This window comes from Bidens hawaiensis, unplaced genomic scaffold (genome assembly GCF_021521415.1).
Source record: "Bidens hawaiensis isolate Kalapana, Puna unplaced genomic scaffold, B.hawaiensis_p1.1 tig00055081_1, whole genome shotgun sequence".
Classification (NCBI taxonomy): Eukaryota; Viridiplantae; Streptophyta; class Magnoliopsida; order Asterales; family Asteraceae; genus Bidens; species Bidens hawaiensis.
In genome coordinates, this window is record NW_027499947.1 from 27,490 (window position 1) to 44,453 (window position 16,964).

General features: G+C 34.2%; 1 protein-coding gene across 2 annotated transcripts; it reads left to right on the plus strand.

Annotated features, from left to right (window-relative positions):
- The first annotated feature begins 2,190 nt into the window (after nucleotides 1-2,190).
- LOC143600930 (putative inactive receptor kinase At3g08680) lies at nucleotides 2,191-6,222 on the plus strand. Of its 2 annotated transcripts, XM_077078471.1 has the most exons (3): nucleotides 2,191-2,506; nucleotides 3,414-4,733; nucleotides 5,520-6,222. In XM_077078471.1, the coding sequence occupies exons 2-3, from the start codon at nucleotides 3,461-3,463 to the stop codon at nucleotides 6,098-6,100; spliced, it is 1,854 nt and encodes a 617-aa protein (XP_076934586.1). In that variant the 5' UTR covers nucleotides 2,191-2,506; nucleotides 3,414-3,460; the 3' UTR covers nucleotides 6,101-6,222. The 2 variants fall into 2 exon arrangements, with proteins under 2 accessions (XP_076934586.1, XP_076934585.1); XM_077078470.1 differs by lacking the exon at nucleotides 2,191-2,506 and having other exon boundaries at nucleotides 3,367-4,733.
- Nucleotides 6,223-16,964: the final 10,742 nt, after the last annotated feature.

Below are 16,964 nucleotides of genomic sequence, written 5' to 3' on the forward strand. Positions count from 1 at the left end.
AGCCTTAATAGTATGGGTTCCAAGTATTAATTTTTATGGGGTCCTTACAAAATTTAATATATCGTCTCTAAGTAATTTTTAAAAAACATTGGTGTCCCGGGACCCCGATGGGAACTATGTGGGTCCGCCCCTGCCCGTACCCAATAGGCATATACGGGTACATGTACGGTAGGTACGGTACTGAACATGTACTAGTACGGATATTCGGGAAAAAAATGCTAATCCCTACTTTGATCTAATGATAACATGGCTTTTGGTTACTCAGAGACTTTATACTACTACCAACATATTCTAAATTTTTTGATAGTTAATGGGGATGGTCTCGTCTCTAACGTCCCCAACAGGCATAAGACTTTCGCTCTTTCACATCAATGTCACATTATTTTCTTCCCTAAATCATTTGTAACCTAAACCATTGCAGGTTGTGCAATGGCTGCCTTGTGTGTACATAAACCATTTCTTCATCAGTTCCCTCAGTTTGCTCATGTCGCTCATCACCCTTGCTGTGTTGTTGCCTATAGGGTTGAGTGTTGTTCCCTAGTGGCACAACTTATCAACTCAGTTATGTCATCAAAATCCCCTTATCCACAACTATCATTCTAGGTAGGCATAGGTTATTCTCACACTATATAGATTATTTGGACACCATATGCGCTGTTGGTGTTTGAAGCCTATACGGCTCGTATAGGCGTCGTATAGGGCCTATACGACCCTTATAGATTGGAAAAACTATCATCCGTACATTAGTTAGTCACTTGAGGACCTCACCACTCGTATAGCCATTATACGAACCGCATAAAGTTGGTAACACACCATGAAGTTGGTGTTTGAATATTACAATCCTTCTAGGTATGCTTGACTTAGGAATGACAAAATAACTGGAACCCTAAACAATAAAAACAATTACGAGACTTCGTATAAAATTACATAAAATTTAGGACCTGACGACAGCATGCATGGCTATTCATAACATTGATAAAGACTTTCATTTAATTTTAGTTTTAGTTTCATTTATCCTTAAGTAATACTGTAGATAAATTTACTAATCTAGCTTTTATATATATATTTCTATCGTTTAGACATTATATATTTATATATAAAAAGAAAACAAAATTAAAAAAGAAATATTATTGAGAATCTCTATTAAATAATTAACGACTTCATATCTCTATTAAATCCAATATTATAGTGAAAACGTGAAATAAACTTATATATTTTATGTTTTATGTATAATGTTAGGCCGTTGTTCTTTTAAGAAAGAGATTTTTACATATATTCCCTTCTTAAACCTTTCAATTACATATTTCCTCAATTTACATATTTCCCCTTATAACATGTAATTACCCTTTTACCCTTTTTATTTTATAATACTCATGCTTCCATTCATGCCACACTTAAGAGATAGTACCTATGCCGTACTGTGCCTTTATGAATTAACGGTTAAAAATATATATATATAAAAGAAACCTTCTTTACGACCTAAATGGTTCCACAACCAATAAATCAAAATCAAGGTTTTTGTTCATTCTAATCCTCATGGCGGACAATGCCGAAAGAAGGCTTCTAGAAGATCAACTGGAGTTTAGCTCATTAGATGAATTATCTTTTTGATCCAGTGTAGTGTTGATTGCTCTCATTTTTTTTAGTTGTCAACTGTTACCTGGGTCATTAGTTATTATTATTGTAAATTATTGTAAATGTTTCAGGTTAGAAATATTATAACCTATAAACTATGTTAAAAATACCTTCTTATATTTATTAACAATTAAAAACACAGACTCCAACTGAATTTGTTTGTCTTAACAACTACTTGTATTGGGTTTAAGTTGAGAGGTATGTATGTAATTGACGCTATTAGGAAGGAGATATATGTAAATAGTTGTTTAATTAGTTTATTAAAAGTAAAATAGTCATTTAATTAGTTAATTTTAATGAAATGGGGAGATGTGTAATATATATGGTTTAGGAAAGAGATATATGTAATTGATGTTTAAGGGTTGGATAAATATGTAATAAGAGAATTTAGAAAGGAGATATATGTAAATGCCCCTTTAATAAAAGCATAGAGATGATCGGATAAATTGGTAGTATGCCAATAATCAAAATGACTGTTAAAATAATAATATTATTAATAATAATAATAAATGGAGGAATATAAAAGGAGTTGGGTTCACCTAGTCTCTTCCCATAACATATGCTCTGCTCTGCCCCCAACATCCCAACCTCAACAGAGCAGTTGCTTCTGCTCCATTTGTTGTTTTATTCTCTAAAACACACACGTGTGTGTGTGAGAGAGAAGAAGCCATTGATCTCGAGATCTGTGTTCTTGTTTTATTACATTCCCTTTGCTTCACGAAGAATACATAAATATATCAATCATATCAATATCTATCTCCTTCCTAAAATACACACACATAACATTTCCCATATTTCAAGTTTTGATTCTCCTTCAAAAGCATATGCGATTCGCATGCTAACCGGATTCTGTTATCCCGTTTTATTCACGGTACGTATGTGGTTACCTGATTTTAGTTACTAGCTTTAGCTTAACCATCAATTCATTAGCTAGTTTATGAAGGTCAAATTGTTTGTGTACTACTAACTTTTCATGTTACAACTAAATATGGTTCTCCATCATTCTTTTATTTTTGTATTTATTTGTACCCAACTATTAACTATGGATTTGAAAATGAGAAACTGACTGAACTAGGTGGCTACACTTCGGTATATGGTAGTTTTAGACAAATAATAATAATAATAATAATAATAATAATAATAATAATAATAATAATAATAATAATAATTTTTAAAAAAAACAGCAAGAATTGCCAGGATTATATGCTTAACTTTATATTCCTTAAATGAGTAAATTATAATGAATATTAACAAATAGTCGGTTCCGTGTATATAACCAGTTCCAAACTGTGAATTGGACTGTATATATTTCAAATCGGTCTGACTTACTTTGTTCAGTTTCAGTAGTTTAGTAACACCCAGTCAAATCTATTGCTATAACTTCGTTTTTAGTACTATGGTTATGCTAGGGATATTTTAGTTATTCTAACATAAATATCAACCATGCTTGCTTATTAAATTTTATTATACAAAAATAGACAGTTTCATAGTTTTGTTGGGAAAAACTGAACAAGGGACTGCAAGTTAAATAAAATAATATTTTCTTTATTTGACATGCCTGTGGACAAATGGAAAAGCAACAGACACCGAAAGAAAGTACCACAGCTGTTTGATCTCGTTTTTCCTTAAATATATAACTGTTGTCACATGGTACAATAATCGATACCTTGTAGTTTGTATAATATGCCAATTGGACTCTTGAAACTTGTAGTTGTATAATATGCCAATTAGTTCCCTTTAATAAGACCAATTCCATCCTGCTTATTTTATGTTATCAGGAATGAATTAGAAGAGAAGGACTCGTGTACTAACTACTAACTGCACAATGAATCCATATCTATCTTTTGTCCTTCTTGTGATCCTCCCACTGGGTTTTGCTGATCTAAACTCGGACAAAACTGCCCTTCTCAACTTTGCTGCCTCCGTGCCCCAAGGCCGAAAACTCAACTGGAGAAACAGAACATCGGTCTGCACATCATGGGCCGGTGTCAGTTGCAATAACAAACGCGTAGCCACACTCCGCCTTCCTGGAATCGGACTGTACGGCCCGATTCCACCAAACACTTTAGGCAACCTAGATGCACTTGCAATACTTAGTCTTCATTCCAACTTCCTTAATGGAAGTCTCCCTTTTGACCTTCTTTCCTTGCCTTCTCTTACCAACATTTACCTCCAAAAAAACCAGTTTTCAGGTCAAATTCCTTCTTCTTTATCATCCCAACTCGTAGCACTCGATCTTTCCTCTAATTCTTTCATTGGTAGCATCCCCGCGTCGATCCAGAACGCAAGTAACCTCAAGTATTTAAATGTCAGCAACAACCAACTTAACGGGTCGATCCCAGTGTCGTTAAAAAAGTTTCCCGCTTCATCTTTTGGCGGGAACTCTGGATTATGTGGATCTCCGCTTAAACAATGCCTATCGCCATCACCATCACCATCACCATCACCATCACCACCATCACAATCGCCATTGCCATCAACAAATGCTAATATGCCACCTCCACGGATGCTGGGCCCGCCTGCCCAACAGGTACCCGATCAACAAAAAGATAATAATAAGAAGAAGAAGAAGAAGAAGAAACTAAGCAAGGGTGCAGTGGCTGCCATATCTGCAGTGTCTGCATCTGTGTTATTGCTTTTGCCTCTGACATTACTGTTATTCTTTGTAAAGAAGAAGAAGGAACGTGAAACGAGTGGTAATAAGGGGAAAGCCTTAGGGGTTGGGGTAACCGAAACACCTAAAGAGGATATTAGTAGCGGGTTGCAGGAAACCGTGAAAAACAAGTTGATTTTTGTTGACCGGTCGTCTTATAAGTTTGATCTTGAAGATTTGCTTAGAGCCTCCGCTGAGGTTTTGGGAAAGGGTGGTCATGGGACAACTTATAAAGCGATTTTGAGTGAAGGGACTATGGTGGTTGTGAAACGGCTGAAAGAAGTGGCGGTTGGAAAACGAACGTTTGAACAACAGATGGAGGTTATTGGAAGTGTAGCAAAACATACGAATCTGGTTCCTCTTTTGGCTTATTATTATTCCAAAGATGAAAAACTATTGATTTATAACGGTGCAGCATCGCGCAGCTTGTCGTCTTTGTTACATGGTATGTTATCCAAACATTGTGTTTAGAATTTCCAATTGTTAATCCAACAGGCGGTTGAGTCAACCTGCTTACTTCTGAATGGGTTGATCTGGGTTGTTTTATTTTCAACCGGGTCGAATAACTTCTTGTAGTTATAGGGAGAACAGGTCGATTGATGAGTTGAAACTGAAAGTTACCTCTAGTTAACCAAAAATTCGGGTCAAGTGGTCAGTTTGGGTCGTTTTTGGCCAAAACCAGAGTTTCAGTTTTTTAGTTTTTGAAATCTGTTTGGTTTCGTTTTTCGGCCGGGGTTTGGTTTGGTGTCAGTTTTTTTTGTTTTACCATTTGGGCCGAAATTTTTTTTGCAAAAAAAATAAGTCGGCCCTAAATCATTTTGTTAATTATGGATTAATGTATTATTACACATATGGGCCTCTGATATTTGTGTTACATTGGTTAAACTTCTTATAACTTACTTAACATTCAAAGTAAAATATAAAAATTCATAAATTCAGTCCAGCTTGGTTTCTTGGTTTTATTTACATGCAAAACCGAACAAAATATTCAGTTTTTATTAAAACATAAAAACAAACTGTTAGCTTTTGTTTGGGTTTAGTTATTTTGGGTTTGGTTTATTCTGTTTTCTCGGTTTCATACACACCCAGAGTGCTTTATAATGTGATCAAACCTCCACAACTAATGTGATATACTGTGGTTTGAAACCATAAGTAACACAGTCTATCACTTAATAAATAGTTGGTTAATGCGATTCGGCTATCTTAAAGCAATCATATAATTATGATACAGGTAACCGGGGTTCAGGAAGAACACTAGATTGGGAAACAAGATTAAGAATTGGTCTTGAAACGGCAAAAGCAATCATTCATATTCACTCGGGAGGCGCTGGAAAGCTAACTCATGGAAACATCAAATCCTCCAATATCCTACTAGACCACACTAACCACCCACATGTAACCGACTTCGGTTTGACTCCACTCATGGGCACCACGACTCGAACATCAGGCTACCATGCACCCGAAGTCATCGAGTCCAAGAAACCAACACAAAAGTCTGACGTTTACAGCTTTGGTGTGCTCCTGCTCGAGTTGCTAACTGGGAAAGCACCGGCCCAGTCAGCAACAAAAGTGGGCCATGATGAAGTGATTGACCTCCCGAAGTGGGTCCAGTCAGTGGTTCGAGAGGAGTGGACCGCGGAGGTGTTTGATGTGGAGTTGATAAAGTACCATAATGTGGAGGAAGAGATGGTGCAGATGCTTCAGATAGCAATGGCATGTGTCGGGAAAAGCTCGGAAATGAGGCCGAAAATGGATCAAGTGGTTAGGATGATTGAGGAGATCAGGGTGTTGGATTGTGAATCTTCAAGCTAAACATCATAGTTATTGTTTCATGATTTGGTTTTCATATGTGGAGGGATTTTAGAATAACATTCTGTTTGCTTGTTTGATTTCATTTGTGTAAAAATGCTAATTCTTATTTATTGAATATCCGATGCTTAATTGTACAATGGGATTAGAGTTTGCATGTCAATGTTACACAAATCATACATAATAAATCATGCGTAATAAAAATTAATCTAGAAGATATTAGTAGTGTTAAAAGTTGTTACAAATTTTAATTTACATAAAGAGATTAGTAATCAAATGAATTTCTTTTAAATCACTAAGCCCATGTGTAGTGAAAATGAGACATTTTGTGCCATGTGACGCCCAATCACTAAAAGATGGGTTTTGTTTTAAGGGTGTAGTGGTGTTTTAGCTCAATACATACACACACACATATATAGGGGATGGTTCAGGCGATAAGTAATTTTAATGCGAGAAGTGCGAGAAATCAATATGGACAACTAGTTTATTATAAGTTTTAAATGTTTAGAAATATGAAAAAGTTATAATGGCAACATTAACAACCTTCTTTCTTCAATTAATACAACTAATGAATACATTAATTTTCTTTCCAATTAACATAACTAATCAAACTAATATATTTAGAAGAAATATAAAGAATTCATCAACTTTTATTAAATATTTCTCTTCTCTCTCTCTATCTCTTTCTTGATTTTCTACCATACACAAATACAATTTATTCTTACACTATAATTTCTTTTAATTCAATATATTAATATCTATCAACATGTGATTTTATTCATAACCATCAATACAAATTTTTTCTCAATTTATATATCTACATAAACAATACATACTTGCAATGTGATGAATAATAAAAAACAAATATCTTACACATGGTTGTATTATTATATAACAAAAAATATGTAACTTACAATCCTACACAAAACATGTAACCTACACTTGTTCTAAGCATAAGAATACATATAACCTACACAACAACATACAACCTAACACACACACACACATATATATAAAGTACACGAAAAATACATATATATCCTACACAAGTGTACATTAAATATCAATTAAAATATACACTCTACACAAAAATATAAACTTACACTTGCATTTCAGCATCAAAAGTCAAAACTAAGTTCTCCAAATTAACTTAAAACACCTCATTAATTATTGAACTCATAGGTGAGCAATGTCAAAACTCAAAACGATTACGCATAAATCCTCTCAATTCAATACCTTATAAACAAAAAACTTCATACTTTATACTCAAGTAGCAAAATACCAGCACAACATGAGTTACAAACAAAAGGTGATGAGCCTTTACTTGGAGATGAATGAAAGAGTAACTATAGTTGATTGATTTGAAAATTTGCATCACCTCATAACCCGCTGTTAATCAACGATTTGTTCCCAATGATGGAATGGTTTCATTCATCTTATAACCAATTCGGTATTTATGGGGAAGGAAGTAAACTATGGGTCGTTCAATTGAAGATGGAGGGTAAGCCAATGTCTGTTCACATTAAATTGATGGCGACACAATGAAACGGTTGCCAGAAATTTAATTGAAGAATTGATAGAAATAAAGGGCGCTTGTGGTGAGGATAATAAATTGTAAGCGTCATAAGAGAGAGAATAGGGAAGGTGAAAGGTTGCATATGTTGAAGGATTGTAACGGATGTCGCATTCATTTTAACCAGAGACTTGAACGAAGTGAAGGTTAGACATTGCCGGAAATTCAGAATGCATTTAATATACCGGCGTCTCATCGGAAAAATGTCAATTACCATTTTTATCCATCTTATATGTTTTATAGATAATATAGATAATCGGGAGTTCAACATATATGTTAGAGTTAATGGCCATTTTCGTCCTTGTGGTTTGCTACTTTCGCCACTTCAGTCCAAAATTTGTATTTTTGTCAATTTAGTCCTCATAGTTTTAAATATTAGCCAATTACATCCTATCCGTCTAACGGCATCCAGCTATGCCGTTAGTTTAAGGGTATTTTTGTCTTTCTCCTTTTTATTTTGAGTTATTGGTCATTTTCGTCCCTGTGGTTTGATACTTTTGCCAATTCAGTCCAAAGTTTGAAATTTTGTCAATTTAAGTCAGTTTTTTTCTATAACCCTAGAGAGCATTATCCAAGCCCAAAACAAGTCTGCATTTACTCTGTCGACAGCAGTAATCATACCCCCTCCTCTCGTATTTAGTTTCTAGACTGTTCCTAAACTCTCCCCCATGGTGGAATTCAATGGTAAAGTGGTCAAAGCAATTCCGTGAAACCGAATTGTACGGAAAAAACTAAAAATCGTTTCTTTGATGAATGCATAATATTTAGGGTTTAGAGATTAACATATCATAACGAAAATCTGGGTCGTAATCAACTATTATACATTAATCAACAAAACAATTTTTAGTTTTTTGTGTATAATTCGATTTCAGGGAATTACCTTGACCACTTTACCATTGAATTCCACAATGGAGAAGATTTTAGGAAATGCCTAGAAACTAAATATAAGGAGGGGGGTATGATTACTGTTGTCAACAGAGTAAATGCATACCAGTATTTGAGGTTGCTCGATGGTTTTGGGCTTGAATTATGCTCTTTAGGGTTATAAACAAAAAACATAAAAAATAAAAAACACTGAATTAAACTAAACATTAAATTGACAAATTTTCAAACTTTGGACTGAATTGGCAAAGATATCAAACCACAGGGACTAAAATGACCATTAACTCAAAATTAAAAGGAGAAAGACAAAAATACCCTTAAACTAACGGCATAGCTGGATGCCGTTAGACGGATGGGACGTAATTGGCTAAAATTTAAAACTATGAGGACTAAATTGACAAAATTAAAAATTTTGGACTGAAGTGGCGAAAGTAGCAAACCACAGGGACGAAAATGGCCATTAACTCTATATGTTAAAGACTTTAAACTTCTAAATCAACGCTCATTGTTTACTTTATTGATCTTATTGCTCCTTGTCTTTTTCTTTTCTTTTTCTCTCTTGTCACTAATTTGGTACATGGAACAACAAAATATGGGAAAAGTAAATACCCAAATAAAAACAAATGTGCATGAATTCTTTTGGCAAAGTCAATACATTCATGTTGGATGTTTTTTTCCTTGTTCCAAACGAGGTAGCCTCTTTGGCGTAGCTCAACCTTCATTTTTTTTTTTCATATTTTTCGTGTTTTTTCTAATAAAAATAATTAACTGATTAGGTTATGAATAATCAAAAATTGCCAAATAAAAGAAATTGAGAAATACTTACCAATTCTTTGAACAAAGTGCTAGATACGTTACAAGTATTAGTCTCCAATTAATTGACTTACAATTCAATTAATTAGGTTACAAAATTAAGGATTGGAAGTCACATGAAATTTTATTAAAAAAATAATGAGACTGGAAAACCCTTTTGGTAGTTATGGGTAGGGCTGTGCAACGGTTCAGAACCGTAAGAACGGAACCGGAACCGGAAACGAACCGGAACCGGAAACGAGTGAAAAATAGAACCGGAACCGGAACCTATTATAGTAAACTGGTTCGGTTCCAGAACCGCTAAATCCGGTTCTCGCTAATCGGTTCTGGCTAGAACCGGTTCAATCATGTATTTATCAAATGAGTTATGCAAACTCTGCAAATTGTAAAACAAGTTTATACAATTGTATGTCTTCTTTCACGTAAAAACTAATTTAGATTATAACATGAACATCCGTTATATTTTTTATTAAAACTGAAGTGTTGAAGTTAAATAAACCATTAGCAACGATAGATTAATGGAAGATCATATAATTTTATATTAAATTACCTTGATAGGTTAAGTCAAAATTGATCATGATTGCTAGTTCTTGAACGTAAAGAAAGAAGATTTGAATTAAAAATGATTGAATAGATGCCGGTTAATAAGTTACTCTATAAAAATGGGGATTGGTAAATTTATTTAAAACATTTTAAATATTCCGGTTCTTCGGTTCCAAGTCTAGAACCGCCGGTTTTACCCGGAACCGAACCGGGAACCTTTAATGCAAATTATGAGAACCGAGAACCGAACCGGTACACACATTAGCGGTTCTGAGGCACCGGTTCGGTTCCGGTTCCTCAGTTTTGACGGTTCCGAACCGTTTTTGCTCACCCCTAGTTCTGGGATTACTATTTTGCTTAGATTTAACAAAATTCTCCACAAATTACCTATAAAAATGTTGTATAAAAAGTATAATATATTAAGTTGCTACATAGCAGTTGTATATGTCATGGTTATTGCAAGTATATTAAGTTGCTACATAGCAGTTGTATGTGTCATGGTTATTGCAAGTTTTTTGTATGTGTCATGGTTATTGCAAGTTTACGGGTGTGCGATGTTAGTTTTTCAGGACCAATCTATCAACCACAACAATCAGTCTCGTAACCAACAACAACGTGTTTACAAGACGATTATGAGTTTTGATTTTTGTGAAGATTTAATGAACATTTAAGGCGGAATCAATAATATTTAAATTGTTGCTTAACCGAACAGAAATATAACAAACACACAAAGGAACTCAAAAGATTTCCACTAATATTGTGAAGGATACAATGAAAATCGATTAGGGTTTCTAGGTGGAATGTTTGTATTATCTAGCAACTTTTCCGTACAAAGATATTCTTTTCAAGGAAATGACAGCTGTCAAATCACAATATTCGCTCTGTGTCCATTGTCATTAGTGTGCCTTTAAGTTTCCTTATATAGGCACACCTGACATCTTCTAGAAACCCTAATGATTGATATATAACATATTCAAACGTATTAAAAAATATTACAAGTGTAAACAGGTCTTCGAGTAAGCTTGTAAGATTTTATCTTTGTTGAGCAGACCTTTGTAACCGTAAGTGTGATTGGAACAGCTCTTCGAGTAAGCTTTTACTTTGCAGACTTCAATCTTCTGATAATATCAAACTTTGCTCAATATAAATCCTACGAGTAAACTTGTTCTTCTTGGATCCCTTCAACCTTTTGTTACTTAACTTATTTGAATAAGTTAAGTGTGCTGGTTACATTGTAGCTTGCTCGAGGTTGAACCTTGATCGTTGGAAGTTCTTAGTAATTTCTCCAATAAACTTTCTTCAAGTATGTTGGGACCACTGTTTATTAAACCTTGCTCGATCCACCAATATACTTGGTTTTAGCTTGGTTAAGTCAAGAGTTTGCTCTGAAACAAACCTTGCTCGACTTGAAGAAAACATTGCTTGATGAAGTGTAGTTTGCTCGAACTAACACTTAGAAGAATTCCAGAAGATACCTTTGCTCGAAAGCAAAATAACTAGCTTGAATAAGTTTCAGGCTTGCTCGAAGGGCCAAGCTTGCTCGTATTCCATACTTAGCCATTTCTGAGGAGGTTGAGAAGATTTCAATCTTCCTTTTGTCGAATATTGATCCCAACAATCTCGCCCTATATTGGAACAAACTCAGATGCACCAAAACACATGTAGGTTACTTACACTTTTCAAAATACACATCAAATTTCTAAAAGTAAAATTACATTACTTAAAGGAAAAATTACATATTAAAAATGTTGTCACATGGACATTACACATCAAATTCAAACACAAAAATAAAAGGCCTTCATCTTCTTGAGCTTCCATCCTCCGATCTTCTATCAAACTTGACAGATGCAGTCTTCTGCTGGAATAAGGAGATCTCCCTGTGATGTGGATGTTGAGACGGTAGATTCCATCTGATTATGACTTCAAGATACTCCAGTTCAATGTCATGTTGAATGATGCCTAAGGCCAGTCCATCTGAATTTCTTAAGATGAATGATTGATCCTTTTGTTCATAGACTATATTAGAAACTTTTCCATTTTTTTGGAGTTCACAATTGGGCCTTATCATATGTTTCAACACGCTGATGCATTCTCTCATTTTGTCTAAAGGATTTGAGGATTTTCTTGATTGCTTGTAGGTGAGCTCAGTCATCCTAATGTCACTAATACTCCTTTGTCTTTTTGTCCCTTTAGCTTGAGAGAGCTCCAATTTCCTTTTCTTGTTGAGCAAAGGAAATCCCTTTCTAGATTGTTCTTTTAAGAATTTTGAAAGTTCATTCATTTGTTGTCCTGCAAATCTATGCGTCTCTTGATAATCATACAGGTTGAGTTTAGCCACTTCTTCTAGTTGTTCTCTATTGTAATCTTGAAAGTCATCTTTGAATACAATATTCTTCAATTCTCCATTAGACATAATCACTTTCAAGGTCTTTGTCCTTGAATCAATGTAGAGATTCTTTGGTAGGTCCACCTTTGAAGGTGGCCTTTGTTGTCTTTGCACATTTGACCATGTTGTTGGTATAGGGACACTTATAGTGGAAGACCTAAAGCTGTATTATCTTTTAGGTTGAGGTCTCCTCACATGCCCTTTTGTTTCATACATTTTCACAATATCAGCCTTTTTCATTATGATCAGCTTTAAATAATCACCCTCTTCTTTAGACAAAGTGTTGATCATCCCCATTGTCTCTTTATCAAGTTTTTCATTTTGTGGAGATCTTTTTCTTTGAACAGGCTGCCCTCTTGGTCCACATTGGAATGACATTAATTTTCTTTGTTCCTCTTCTGCCTTTTCCCAAAGTGCCTTTTCAGTGTAAAATAGTTCTTTCAGTTGTTCTTGCCCGAGATTATCAAAAACATTTGCAGACCTCCCTTTGTTAATCATGGCTTGTCTCAAGGTCCTGCCTCTGTTTGCATCCTCCCATGCCCGTTCTTATACTTGTTTCAACTGGTTCTTCTTTCACTTTCGTTATACGGGAAGGGGCTTGAGATGGTTTATCTGTGTTATAGGCTTCTTTCAACTCCTTCCTATAATTGGCAAGTTCTGACTCATAATGTCACAGCCCAACCTATGGCGGAAATGCCGGGGCGTGAACTGATTGTCACAGCTCTCAAGGTTACTATGATGCACAATATAAGTTTCAATATATAATTAATAATTTCAAATAAAACAAATATTCATGTACATCAAATTTATAAATAATCAGTTACATTAAACATCCAAAATTAAGTTATTGTATATTTTCTCTAACATGCATCCTAAGTTGCTTCAAACAATCTTAATAATCACGTCACACGATAACCTGCATATGCGTTGAAAATAATATAGTTTGTCAACACAAGGTTGAGTGAGCAACACACCAGTTTAAATGTACATATAGTATATAACAAAAATATGTAGTTGCAATAAGTCATATGAGAATAAAAAATTAACCAAATGAGCAAGTATAACTGAGATGTCGAGAAGCACAAAGGCTAACAATTGGCGTATGATCATACTAGACTGAGATTATGTTGGACCTCTCCGAATGCGGAAGCATACAAAGAAAATAAGCACATAAACAAATAAAGGTATAAGTTGTTAACACATAAAACAAAGTTGCAGTTTTGTGTATAAGTATATATGAAAAGTATATTTACGCATACGTCCCCAAAACATTGAAAACAAGTAAAATAGGGGAATGCGGTACTCATATCAATAGACGAACAATAGAGAATAGATAACAATAAAAATGACGATAGCGGATCACGCGCGTTGACGATAAGGCCTAATAGGGAAAAAGAATACGAAGATACGATAAGTTAATGAACTAGATAGGATAAGCGAGTTCGATAATTATTAAGTCATTATTAAACCCTTTTATTTTATTTAAAGATTTTATATAAAAATTTATAATTTTTGTTAAATTACAAATAAAGTATATTATAATACTTTATTATATAAAAATATTGTATAAGTAAAATTCATCTTACAACTATTATTTGTTTATCAATCCGTTTAAAAGTATATTTAATATAATATATAAAAATATTATAAGAATAGAACACATCTTAAAAAAAACATAAGTTTATTATATGAACAACATAACTTAGTAAATATTATTTGAAATTTTATAAATTTGCTTGATTAAACATTAGTTTTTAAGTTATAATACACTTTATCTATATATATATATTTATACATATTTGCTTATATGTCTATACACGAACGAAAATGGATGTTACAAAGTCGGTTTTCATTAAAACAATCTTATTTAGTTATTAATATTATTAATATAATTGTTAAAAGCTTAAAAAGAATTTAATACCAAAAAGACCAAAAATATCGGGCTGGGGGTTCGAACCCGTGACCCCCAGCGATCCAGAGTTTTAACATAAACACCCTAGCCAACTGGGCTAGGGTGCTAGATGGTACAAACACAGAAACCAAACAATATAAGCAGACTGCGACAAGCCAGTCCCCATTTAAGAACCCTAGATCGATAAATCGTAAAATCCGTTATACGTTTGAGAAATTAATGTTGGGGTTATTGTGCAGTGATCAAAATCGATTTCAATACATATAATATTTACCTTAACGATGTTGTACAGATGGTTAATTAAGCACGAACAGTGGTCGGCGGCGAGGTGATGAACAGACTAGCAAACAACAACAATAATATAATTTATTATAGGGTTTTAGTTGGCGATGGTTTAGAGATCGTGATTGCAGATTTAATTGAATTTATATGGATGTTTTCTTGTAAAACAATCTAGGGTTAGGGTCGGTTTATAATAACACGAATTGCTGATTCGTTTTGATTCGTCTTAGCATAATAAAAAGTCGGTTAGGCCGTTTATGGAATGTATAACACACGTTTTGATTCAATTACCATATTGGTTACGAAAATTGCGGTCCAAGCAAGTTAATCGAGTTGCGGATTGCGATCTGGGTCTGGGAATAAGCAAACGGGTTCCCATTTAAATGATATGTTAAAATAAGTTATAGATATTGCAGATCAGTCCCTAGAGTTGGAGATGGAAACATAAGTGGATAGAAATTTTAGTTTGGGCAATTTTTGTCAAATTATGAAAGTATTTTATATAATTAATTAAACCATGATATAATAATAATTGATTTACTCGATACACGCGATATATATATATATATATATATATATATATATTAACAAAAAATGACCCGAACATTGAACCTAGTCGGGTGAAAATATATGTTCGAAAACCCGAGTTGTTACACATAAAGTTCTTCCTTTTGAGTTTCAATCAGCTTATTGAGCTCATATCCTACTCCCCTAGCTTCCATCAATCTTTCAAGAAGAGACATTTTTTCTTGTGATAACTTCTTTTCTCCTCCTCAGCCAATCTCCTCTGTCTTAATTGTTCTGCAGCATCAGTTTCTGCTTGCATTTCGGTGAAAATTTCTTAAATTGTTCTTCTGTCGGTCCATTCGATTTCAGCTGGATCTTAATTAATCATGTCATAACTCACACAGATTGATGTGTCGACAAGAGAGTTAATGATGGGTTGCTATATTTAGAAAGATATCAGTTTGTTAAAGGCGGAATCAATAACAAACATACGGTTGCAATGAATAATTAAAGGTAGAAAGCACACTTAAGATTCACTCAAAAGATTTCCATTTATATAATATTAATTATACAAAAGGATAATCGATTTAGGGTTTTCTAGGAATCCTAAGACAGCCGTCACACAATATTCTTTCAATTAATGTGTCTGTCTTATCCGTATTATGCTCTCTCTGGCGGCGTGCCCTAAATTTTCTATTTATAGGCCTGCCAACCTAGGACAGCTGTCATTCCTTCTAGAATCCCTAAATACAGTCATACATATTCAAATTACATATTCAAAATAAACTAAGTGTAAAACAAGTCTTCCGGGTAGGCTTTGCATCAATCTTGTCTTTCCGAGTATGCTCGGCCATCCTTCATAACTTGGTAACATAGAAGTGTGCTCGGGATCAGTTTCCGGGTAGACTTTACTTAAAGAGTATTTCACTAAGTAAAATACTCACCGAGTAGACTTCAGTTTTCTTGAATTTGCCAGACTTTGCCCGACAACTCCTTACGAGCAACCTTGTTCTTCAATGATCCATTTCAGCTCTTTGCTATAAAATAACTTATTAGCAAAGTGTACTCGGGAGTACTGTTCCTTGCTCGAGCTGAACCTTACTCGATATTACTTAGAGATATTCCTTTAGATTATCAAGCATACTTGGATCATACTTATTAATGAATACCTTGCCCGGTCTTCCAATCACTTGGCTTCTTGGACTTGGTTAACCAAACCTTACTCGGAAGAGTAATATACTTGGCTCTGAAGAACAGACTTGCTTGATAAAGTGAACCTTTCCCGGATTTACATAAATTAGTGTACCTTTCCCGGATTTACATAAAGGAGTTTGAACAATCATATCTGTAGACATAGTTGTGTCAAGATTTGACTCATTGAGTTCTGGTTCTTCAATGATCAAATCAGTCTCTGCATCATGAAATTCTGGTGCTTCATCATTATGTTGTCTTGAAGTAGATGCACCATTATATTCTAAGTTCAATCTTTGAAATAGATCTTGAAATCTTGCTGTAGATGCAGCTTCTTCTCCACTTGCTTGGTTGCTTGTGTCACCCTCATTCTGAACTTGATCATTTTGTACATCTTGATTGTCTTGATTGTTCTCAGTATGATTATGTTCAACATTGTGATTGTTTTCTTGATTAGGTTCACCAATATCACATGAGGAGTTCTTCACAAAAGTATATTCCTTTTCCTTTTCAGCAACCTTCTTCCATAATTCTTCCAAGTCCAATGACTTCTTCTTTTTCTCTTCAAATTCACTGGTCTTGTAGAAAGATTCATCAAAGTCTTCAGGATAAATCTTGAAAGACCTTATTAACTTCACATGATCAAACAACCATGCTGCACCATCAACTGTATTGAATTGATTCTCATTAAAAATGATGTCAGAAGATTCTATAACACTCAAGGGATCTTTTACATAGACTCTGTAGGTTTTTGAGTGTGTAGAATATCCAACAAAGA